At 54.1% G+C, this 10,339-nt stretch overlaps 3 protein-coding genes and 1 non-coding gene across 4 annotated transcripts; all 4 read right to left on the reverse strand.

The window, feature by feature from the left end:
* Positions 1 to 2,303: 2,303 nt before the first annotated feature.
* On the reverse strand, positions 2,304 to 4,480 carry wdr73 (WD repeat domain 73). Its single transcript, XM_068757181.1, has 8 exons — positions 4,431 to 4,480; positions 4,224 to 4,291; positions 4,022 to 4,107; positions 3,853 to 3,941; positions 3,343 to 3,410; positions 3,066 to 3,233; positions 2,624 to 2,983; positions 2,304 to 2,557 (listed from the first exon to the last, which is right to left on the reverse strand). Exons 1-8 carry the CDS (start codon positions 4,478 to 4,480, stop codon positions 2,304 to 2,306), a joined length of 1,143 nt encoding a protein of 380 aa, XP_068613282.1.
* Positions 4,481 to 4,876: 396 nt separating this feature from the next.
* On the reverse strand, positions 4,877 to 7,231 carry cfap418 (cilia and flagella associated protein 418). The gene is made up of 6 exons (XM_068759778.1): positions 7,029 to 7,231; positions 6,740 to 6,842; positions 6,460 to 6,524; positions 6,142 to 6,207; positions 5,924 to 6,019; positions 4,877 to 5,329 (listed from the first exon to the last, which is right to left on the reverse strand). The coding sequence occupies exons 1-6, from the start codon at positions 7,163 to 7,165 to the stop codon at positions 5,170 to 5,172; spliced, it is 627 nt and encodes a 208-aa protein (XP_068615879.1). The 5' UTR covers positions 7,166 to 7,231; the 3' UTR covers positions 4,877 to 5,169.
* Positions 7,232 to 7,588: 357 nt separating this feature from the next.
* On the reverse strand, positions 7,589 to 7,670 carry trnas-aga (transfer RNA serine (anticodon AGA)). Its single transcript has one exon. It is a non-coding gene; the product is annotated as a tRNA-Ser (tRNA).
* A 616-nt stretch (positions 7,671 to 8,286) lies between these two features.
* LOC137913530 (CD83 antigen-like) lies at positions 8,287 to 9,682 on the reverse strand. The gene is made up of 5 exons (XM_068757182.1): positions 9,640 to 9,682; positions 9,161 to 9,279; positions 8,721 to 8,949; positions 8,531 to 8,625; positions 8,287 to 8,448 (listed from the first exon to the last, which is right to left on the reverse strand). The coding sequence occupies exons 1-5, from the start codon at positions 9,680 to 9,682 to the stop codon at positions 8,287 to 8,289; spliced, it is 648 nt and encodes a 215-aa protein (XP_068613283.1).
* Between the last annotated feature and the right edge of the window lie 657 nt (positions 9,683 to 10,339).

Below are 10,339 nucleotides of genomic sequence, written 5' to 3' on the forward strand. Positions count from 1 at the left end.
CACCTCATCTGGGAACAGACAGGACACAGAGGGGTCAGAGGTCACCGGACACAGCGGTTTCACGTTTCACTCGTGTAGCGGCGGCGGCTTTATCTCAGATTCCTTCTGACACCGGCGAATAAATAGACTCTTATTGTGAAATATCAACAGGAAGCTCTCCGGTTCACGCTGACGGCGTTTGGGGAGAAACACAAACGATGAAGGTTTCACACGTGATTCCTGCATCCCGTTCGGCGCCGGGAATAACGACGGATTAGCATCCGAACGGCGTCCAGACAGGGATTAGAAGCACCTCACCTGTAACCGGCGAGCACCTAAGCTCCTAATCCAAGCTCCTAATCCAAGCTCCTAATCCAGCCATTCATGCACGCAGACATCCTGGATCAGCAGCTGCTGCTACACGAGAACATCCTGGAGAACATTACCTGGCAGGTAGATAGTACGGCCTCGCCTTCCTGAGCTGGTTGGACTTGTTTTACCTCGCCGTGACACAAAGAGGAGGAGGAAGAGGAGGAGGAGGAGGAGGAAGCTTTGAACCACAACGAGTCCAGACAGGAAATCTGACGGTTTTCACTTTTCTGTAAAGCATTCAGGGGGGGGGGGGGGGGGGGGGGCATCGTCCTATTACTGAACTACCAGCTTTCTCTTTTACCTATTTTACTTATTTTACTTATATATTTCATTACCAGGCCGTGAAAGTCAAACGTAGTTCAAAGTTATTCCTGCCCGGTGGCTGTCAATGATTAATAAAGTTCATCCTGAACTTTGACCCCGCCCCGCAGCCACAAATACCGGTCACGAGGAGTTCGCTGCAAGCCGTCTGCAAAGCAGGCGGGCCCGGCGTTCACTTCCACCCGACGCCGGGGGAACGGGGCTGCCCCCAGCTCCCGCGACGAGTTCCCCATTTGTCGCCCAAGTTGGCAGCGTTAGCCCCCGGGCGGAAAAGTTGCCCCGACGCTCCCGGTGCCACTTTAAGCCCGTTAAATCCCCGGTGCTCGTCGTTCAGCCTTCACACAACCGCCTCTCATCTCACCGTGTCCGTAGACGCGGTGAGATGAGAGGTTTACCCGGGCTAGCTGACCCGCTAGCACGTTAGCATGTTAGCATGGACGAGGGGAAAGTGACAACATCCGGAGGAGCCTCGGCTCGTCTCCGCAACAACAAACAACAACAGAGGCAACTTTTAAAGTAGTCCACTACCGACCCGGCGGCACCTCCGTCCGGTCGAGAACGTCCGCGGCGACTCGGAGCTCGGCTGCAGTCCAGGTGATGTCAGCAAAGCGGCGCCCCCGCCTCCAGAGACGTCCGTGCGCCGAGAGAGCAGCGGAAAACTCCGCTAGCCTGAAGTGAAGCAATATGGCGGCGCTGCGTTCAGGGCGCACTCCACGCCGTAGGAAAATGGACGTACCGGGAAAAGCCGCTGGAGGTTCCTTCTGGAAGCGCAGCCGAAAACAACCCGAAGACATTCCGGTGTTGTGTAAAAGCGGAGCTGGAGCCCGCTGGACGTTCATGCCGGAGTTATGGACGTTATCTCTCCACGGAGGCACGTCGAAACACGCAAAACAAATAAAACAAAGCCGGAACAGAGTACAGCGAACGCCGCAGCGCACCTTGGAGTTTAACGCGCAAAATAATGAAGCAAACATTGTTCATTGTTCAAATAATGATTTATTGTTTATTCTTCTTTACCTGTAACTTTCATTTTATTTTAATTCATGTCAACTTAACGTGTTTTTATTGACTTTGTCGTCATTCCACACAATCGAGGTATTTATCATCGGGTTTTGCGATTATTAATTTTTGCTCTTATTCATGTCAGGTTGTCCCACAGATAATATTTAAATAAAATAATTATATTTCTTTACTGCACTGGAGGTCGTCCGTAGGAGAGGAGTGTTTAGAAAATGATTTTTAATTAAATCTGTTTTAAAAAGCTGGAAGTAAAGAGAGTATTATATGGCAATGGTTTTCTAACGGAGGGGAAGTTTCGTTGGGACTGGGTCTCCACCTCACCCTGTCCTTTGCACCGTCCCCCCTCACTACGTCCATGCGTCTCCTCCCGGGTCGTCCTCTAGCCCTGTCCCCTGGCAGCTCCATCCTCAGCGTCCTTCTCCCCATATAGTCCCCGTCTGTCCTCTGGACATGTCCAAACCGTCCCTGCACTTCTCTCAACAGATCACAATACCGCTCGATGTATTTTCAGCTCCCGTGGAGTCGCCCCCTGCTGGTCACTGGGAGCTACGAACCATTAAACGAGTCATTCAAGGTTTCACATCACGTTTGGGTTCTACATTCCGTCGTCGTCATTCGCTGCCAGCTGATTGGTCGACCCAGTCCCACAGGTGGACGGAGCCGTCGGAGGCGGCGGACAGCAGCGTCCGAGGCCGCTCTGGATGCCAGGTGTGGCCGGTGATGGACACGGGGACGGGGACGGGGACGCCGTCCCCAAGCTGCGACTGTGAGACCGCGTGGCCGCGATGCTGGAACAGAGGCTGGACCTCCCGTGGCTCCGCCCCCCAGACGGAGGTGTCGTAGATCTGAACCGCCCCGCTGAACCCTGCCAGAGGGAGACGGTGAGGACGCTTCCAGGAGGACAGCAGCGGACCAGCAGCGGGGGACCAACCTGATACAGAGACCCGGCCACCCAGCGCCGGCGCCCACGACACCCTGACCTCATCCAGCCGGCAGCGACCTGATTGGACGGCCAGCCGGGCCCGGCTCACGGCTCCCCCCGGGTTCCTGAGGTCCGAGATCACCGTCTGTCCAGACGAGGACAGTCTGACGATCCTGCAGCCGGGCGGCCCGACAGAAGCGTCCGTCCACCAGCGGAGGGATTCACCCGAGGACTCGGGGGGAGGAGTCAGCTGGGGAGCGGCCGGCGTGCGCGTGTCGGCCAGGTAAACGGCGCCGTTCCAGCAGCCGGCAATAAAGACGGAGTCGCTCACGAACTGCAAGGAGCCGAGGCGATCGGCCGAGTCGGATTCTGTCGGGACGGGATGAGACAGAAGGACGTTAGACGCGCCGCCCGGCGCCGGACGTCCCGGGTCGGGCCCTCCAAGCGTTACCGAGTCGAAACAGCGTCCGTCCCGAGCTCAGCTCCGTCAGCCGGACGTCTCCGCTCCGAGCGCCGTGGAGAACCTGAGGCCGGGAGGAGACGCCGACCGCCATCCTGCTGCCTCCGGCCGCTGCAGGGCCGCCGCCCCCCGCCACGCCTCCCGTTCTCCTGATCACGTCTGTCATTGGACGATGGCACACAGCGGAGAACCAATCACAGAAGGAGCCGCCGGATGAAGGCCACGTTCCCGCCGCTCCCACCCGCCAGAAAGATCAGACGGAACTCACCGCCATCGTCGGCGCCGAGGTTCCACACCTGCAGGTCCGAGCTCAGCCCGTCGTTGGTGACGACACACCTGTGGAGGACAGGGGACGACCGGATCCGGTTCACGCATCAAGCGGACCGGACTGGATCCGGTTCACGCATCAAGCGGACCGGACTGGATCCGGTTCACGCATCAAGCGGACCGGACTGGATCCGGTTCACGCATCAAGCGGACCGGACTGGATCCGGTTTACGCATCAAGCAGACCGGACTGGATCCGGTTCACGCATCAAGCGGACCGGACTGGATCCGGTTCACGCGTCAAGCAGACCGGACTGGATCCGGTTCACGCATCAAGCGGACCGGACTGGATCCGGTTCACGCATCAAGCAGACCGGACTGGATCCGGTTTACGCATCAAGCGGACCGGACTGGATCCGGTTCACGCATCAAGCGGACCGGACCGGATCCGGTTCACGCATCAAGCGGACCGGACCGGATCCGGTTCACGCCTCAAGCATCAGAACGCTCACCTGGTCCCCGGGACGTGGCGGAGGCAGCAGACGGGGCCGTCCGTGGAGCCACCGTGGAGGACTCTGAAGTCCCGTTCTGCACAGAGACCCTGAACACAACACGACCGGAGCAGAGGCTCGGCGTGAACGATGCGTTCACAACGAGCACCTGGACCGCGGTTCTGCTGACCTGATCGTCGCCCGCCAAAAGCTTCCGGGGCAACTGGAGCTCCAGGATCTCGTTCTGAGACGGACTGAATCCTGCGACACACAACGCTGGGGGGGCAGAGAACAGCCCATAATAATACGGGTCAGCGCCGCCGGTGATTGGTTCTCGTTCTGATCGTTACTAATCAATAGGAGTCGGTAACAGCAGAACGAAACGGACTCACTCTTCCCGGACGTCCACTCCGTGACCCGGCTGGGACATCCCAGCTGATACACGTAAAGGTCTCTGTACCTGGAGGGGGGCGGGGCATTAGTGATCAATGACCCACGTCCAGCTGACGTCACGCACATGCGCGCTGCAAGCTAAAGCCCGGGATGCGCTAGCAGCGCTGCTAAACTGAGAGAACATCAGTGACGTCAATAAAACTCACGTTTTTAGCGACTCGAAGAACCATTCCTCTAAAATGTCTTCCCGCTCCATGCCGACCGAACTCCACCTCCTTCTGAAGATCCTCCAGCTTTACTTCCGGTTCTCTATTTCGTGGTTTCTTTAAAGTCATGTTGGAGACACAGCGCCCTCTGCTGGACAAATTAAAATAGGTTTGTGGGTTTTCTTTTATGAATAATTTAATTATTATATATTTGTTCACCAAACTTTGCAGGCATGTTCTAGAGACGTGATAAATATTTCAGGGTGAATCCTCTTGAAAATATTTTAAATATTCCTCTTTATTTCTTTAACTTTGAGTCCTGCAGCAGCGTTTTCTGAGTGTTGAGTTTGATCAGACGGGATGCAGCAGCGTATAAATAACACAGGAAGTAGCAGAAGTGATGAAAGCATTTCATCAATGCAATTTATTGATAGGAAACAATGAGCTATTGAATGTATTTATTGATCCATTCATGTCCACCTACGAGGAGTATAAACAGCAGCAGTGTTTGTGGTGTGGAGATGATTTCAACCTGCCGGTGAACCGTTGCCATGGAAACACAAACAACGCACCAGAGAACGTCTGAAACATTGAGTCCGAGTGTCGTTCAGCTTCCAGTCGGATCATAATTCATTTAGTCCATACCTACCGGTAAACCCGGTTCCGTGCTGACACGCCCTCCCTCATCCCAACCGTTATCTACTTCGTGCGGCCATCTTGGACGCAGCTCAGACCCGTTTCAGTCCTGGTGTTTGCCGCAGACCCACGTGAGCCGGGGCCGGTCCCTGAGGTCCGCGGGCTCCGACGTGGAGAACCAGCTGCACTGGCAGCCGTAGGCCCGGAATCCTCTCCTCCTCCTCAGCTTGGCTCCGAGCTTCTGGCGGTCCGGCATGTTGTTCCTGCGCACGCACACGATCCTACATGAAGCGTGTGGAGACGCCGGCCGCACACGATCCTACGTGAAGCGTGTGGAGACGCCGGCCGCACACGATCCTACGTGAAGCGTGTGGAGACGCCGGCCGCACACGATCCTACGTGAAGCGTGTGGAGACGCCGGCCGCACACGATCCTACGTGAAGCGCGTGGAGACGCCGGCCGCACACGATCCTACGTGAAGCGTGTGGAGACGCCGGCCGCACACGATCCTACGTGAAGCGTGTGGAGACGCCGGCCGCACACGATCCTACGTGAAGCGTGTGGAGACGCCGGCCGCCCACGATCCTACGTGAAGCGTGTGGAGACGCCGGCCGCACACGATCCTACGTGAAGCGTGTGGAGACGCCGGCCGCACACGATCCTACGTGAAGCGTGTGGAGACGCCGGCCGCACACGATCCTACGTGAAGCGTGTGGAGACGCCGGCCGCACACGATCCTACGTGAAGCGTGTGGAGACGCCGGCCGCACACGATCCTACGTGAAGCGTGTGGAGACGCCGGCCGCACATCGACCGTTTCATGAGATAAGGCCACGGGGTGAAGAGGGGGGGGCTCACCTGAGGAACAGGTAATCACAGGAGAGGTCCCATTCACAGTCGTCAAACATCAGCACCCGGAAGTCACAGGAGGTGCAGCGCAACTGGTCACATGACCTGTTACAGACAAATGCTGACTTCAAAGGCAGAATAACAGATTTGATCATGAATCATTTATCGGTCCCGCCGGCCCCTGGAGTCACGCAGAACAACCCACAGGAGGAAGGATGCTTCCACACCTCGGGGATGTCGCTGTTCCGACTCCATTCTTGACGGAGCTCCCGCCAGTGAAAACAGGACAGCACCTGAGCAGGTGACAAACGGATCACATGACCAATGAAAACGTCCAGCAGGAGGCGCAGTTGTCCACTACGATGACCGAGGGGCACAGGAAGGATTCCGTGTCTAGATCCCAAGGCAAGGAGTAACGGCGGTTCCCTAGCATTTAGCATTTAGCATGCTATCATGAGTTTTCACCGACCAATCGGGACGCGACACATAGAGACGTGATGAGTGCTCATATTGAATCCCTTTTTTTAATCCCAGAGGTCTCTTACTTCCTCCCTCCAGACTGAGACGACAGATTCTTCTTCTCCTTTGTTCCTGGAGGAACTCGTTCAGTCTGAAAGGAAGAGGAAGAGGAAGAGGAAGAGGAGCACACGAGTTACAAACGAATGCTTGCATGATAAATAAAGTAGCTTCAATTCCTCCAGACAAACGATCAATCCCACATCTGTGTCTGGCTTCCCCGATCAACCCGATCAATCAAAGGTTCAAAGGAATTTCGGTTCAGCGTTTGTGCTTTGGGAGAATCCTTTAGCATTAGCACATGCTAACCTCCTGCCGAGGGGCATCGCTGGAGTCCTCCTCCAGTAACTCATCCAGGAGGGTGTCGAGGTCTTCAGCGAGGCTGCTGATTGGCTGATCAGTCTTTGTGGGACTAAATCCAGCACGCACACGCACACACACACACACACACACTGTTTGAAGAACACAAGCCACACATTATAAAGCACACATAGCATAGTTTGCTAACTGTCAAGCTACTCGAGACACGGCTCATCATGAGGGCTTGTCAACACACAGCCCGCTGTTAGCATTAGCTAGTCATCCTAGCATCGTCTACCTGTGTTGTCTCTGTCCTTTCCCGCACATTCCGGGCTGGCTCGCGCGCACGCGGGACGGAGGTTCGACCGAAACGTTACGACAGAACCTTTTTTCAACTTCATCCAGCAGTTGGTCCAAGTCGTCGTCATCGTTCATGTTTACGTACAATATCTGGGCTAAAGCAGCTAGCTAGCTAGCTAGCGCGGGCGTTCGTCGTTGCTAGGCAGCTAGAGAACGGGGAGCGGAAGAGGAAACGATAACGCTTTCAAAATAAAGGTCGAAAGATTAACGCAATATAAATCATTAAGGCAGAAGTAGTGTTTTTATTTTACTTGAACATAATTTTTTTTGATAGTTTATTGCCGGGCCCCATTACAATTCAGAGGCAAAACATATTCCCTGTCCTGTCCACCACATTTACCACATTTTACATTAAAGCAGTACACAAACAAACACAAGCGCTCTAAGTAGCCGCTAATATAACATATAATACTGTTGTATGTCAGCATCAGGAGGGGATTGCTATGCAATAGTGTTCGCTGTTCACAGGTCAAAGAAAAGAAAGAAGAAAAGCGTAATCGTTGTCGGCAGGATTCGAACCTGCGCGGGGAGACCCCAATGGATTTCTAGTCCATCGCCTTAACCACTCGGCCACGACAACAGCACAACGAGGGGCTGAGACATTTGGTATTTGGTACTGACCTTACTTATCTTTGCTGTTTTTTATTATTCTTTTATGATGATATTTACAAAAATTTACTTTTGCACCAAAATTCATACATATGAAATACAGATCAATAAAACGTCTTAGCGCCGCCCACAGTCAAACAACAAAACACATATGTCACAGTTGTAAGTCAGAGTCATCAATGGGTTACCATGGCGACCTACAGGACCGTGAGCATTCTGGGGTTCTTCAGGGTTCGCTTTCTTGCTCAAGGACTCTCAGGAGCTTCGCACCGCCAACCTGTCTGTACCCGTTCTTCCTCCTGAACCGCGGCCGCCGCGCCCGTCTGACCGGATCCGGGGCTCTGATCGGCGATCAGCCTGGCCTATCCCACTGACCTGAGGCCGGAGGTCGGCCACTTAAAGCCAGCGAGGTGACAGGTGATGTACAAGAACTCGCTGTGACCCGGTTCTCCTGCTGCCGTGGTCCAAACTGGATCAGAGTGTTTCTGTAGGAAGCCGAGCGAGAATCCACGCGGGCGGAATAAAAGTGAGGATCTTCTTGCTGTGAGGCTACAGCGCCGCCCACTGCGCCACCAGCGCCGCTGTCTTTAAACACAGATGTGCTCCAGCGGGGGCGTTCTCGACCATTTAGGGCCTAAGGTGTAAATCAGCATCAAGTCCCTTTTGTCCAGCGCTCTCAGCGGTGCGTTCAGGAGCGTCTGTTTTCTGCTGCTCTTGGTTCTGCTCCTGAGGGCTTTCTTCAGACTGACCTGCGATGAAGACGCGGACCATCCTTAGTGGGGGTTCCGACACGAGACAACGCGAGCCCATCAGAGTGCGTTTGTTACTCACGTAGCTCGCCAGGAATATCACGAGCGCCAGCGCCAGCATCGCTACGGCGCCGGTGACCATGTGCGTGTCCGGGTCGCCCGGGTCGTCCGGGCAGTCTGGAGCAGAAAGGAGAAATGACGACGCTCCGCTTCACGAAGCCAGCAGGAGCCTTCGAAGGAGCTCCAGGCGAGCCCGGTCGGATCGGTCTCACCTGTCACGGTGAGGCGGACCTGCCCCTCCAGGTCCCGCTCCCCCACAGGTGCTGCCAGGTGACAGGAGTACACGCCCCTGTCGTCACACGTCACGTTGGCCAGGAGGACGTGACGGGACCCGTCCAGCAGCTGCACGTCCCGCGCCACGCCCGCGTGCCGCCGCGTCGTCCCGTCGGTAAGGTTTCTGGTCAAAAGGCCGCTGAGACGAGGCGATGGCATCTCCCCGACCTGCAAGAGAGGCACCGGAAGCGTGTGACGCTGCCCCCTGCTGGGGGCAGATCGGATTGCAAACTCTCACCGTATTATTTTACTCATAAATCTGCTTCTAATCTTAATTTAATTTAAACCGTTTAATGACTTGAGATGCAGTTTCCTCTTTATGAAGTATAGCAAATCAAAAAGGTATTGTAGCTTGTAAATATATACATACGTGTATTACCTTGTACCACGTCACTGCTCGGTACCGGACACCGGGCTTCTGTGTAACGGTGCAGGGCAGAATACAATCCGAACCCAAGGCGGATTTAAGGTCGTGTCCCACGACCGCCGCGCACACACCTGCACAACACAGGAGGACAGGTGTGAGGAGTCACCTGTGAACGGGGACCCAACAGGTGGAGAGCAGCCGACCAGATCGGAATAGAACCCAGAACCGTCCTTAGTGACAGCGCCACCCACTGCACCACCTTTGTTTCTGGTGCTTCGTTTACCCTCATTATAGTTAAAATTGTTGATTAGGAAGTCTGAACGTAAAAGGAGGAGGAGTCTTCCTCCTCTTCCTCCTCTTCCTCCACACACAGCAAAGGTAAAGCGTAAAGTATTGTGTTTTAATTTAGTATTAAATAAGGTTTATCTTTAATTCCTTTCTATACACATAAACCCATGAAAAGGTTTTAAAAGTGTCTCCACCGTACTTACACAGTGACGTCACCAGCGCACGGCGGAAGACGCCTGGATGCATGATGAAGAGGATGAAGATGATGATGTGCCGCCGAGGCGGAGGGATCGTGTTTTATAGGGAGCCGAAGAGAAACTGAATGTAGACACGCGAACAGGTTCGACTCGGGATTCCCCGCGGGGCGCGCACGGGACGCGCACGGGACGCGCACGCGCTGCTCATTGATCGTAACACGACTGTTGTGACGTGTTTGCAAAACGGGAAGGATCAACTTTACCGAATACAACAAAAACGGTTTTGTGCCGTGAAATCATCCAAATTGAGCCCCGCGTTTTATTTCCGGACGATAAAGCAACTTCCGGTTCCCTGATTCCAATGTTCGCCACGTTAGGCATTAAATAATAACTGAAAGTCGGATTAACGTCAGCCGAAGTCCAGACCCGGTCCCCGGTCCCGTAAAACATTCATAAGATCCTCCTTTAGCTGCTAAATTCAGGAGCAAAAATCACAATATAAGCTAAATAGTTTCATTTTCAAACGAGGTTCTGCATGTAAATTAGTGTGAAAGTTCAGTTTCATTCATTTCTTCATTCGTCGCGTTGTTTTTGATGTTTTAGATAATTTTATTTTACATAAAAACGCAGAACAATAATTATTGAACACGTCATTACCCAATCGCTGTCATCGATCTAATAATAAAGCATTCCATTTATCGACCAG

The sequence above is a fragment of the Brachionichthys hirsutus genome, chromosome 3, assembly GCF_040956055.1.
Source record: "Brachionichthys hirsutus isolate HB-005 chromosome 3, CSIRO-AGI_Bhir_v1, whole genome shotgun sequence".
Taxonomy (NCBI): Eukaryota; Metazoa; Chordata; class Actinopteri; order Lophiiformes; family Brachionichthyidae; genus Brachionichthys; species Brachionichthys hirsutus.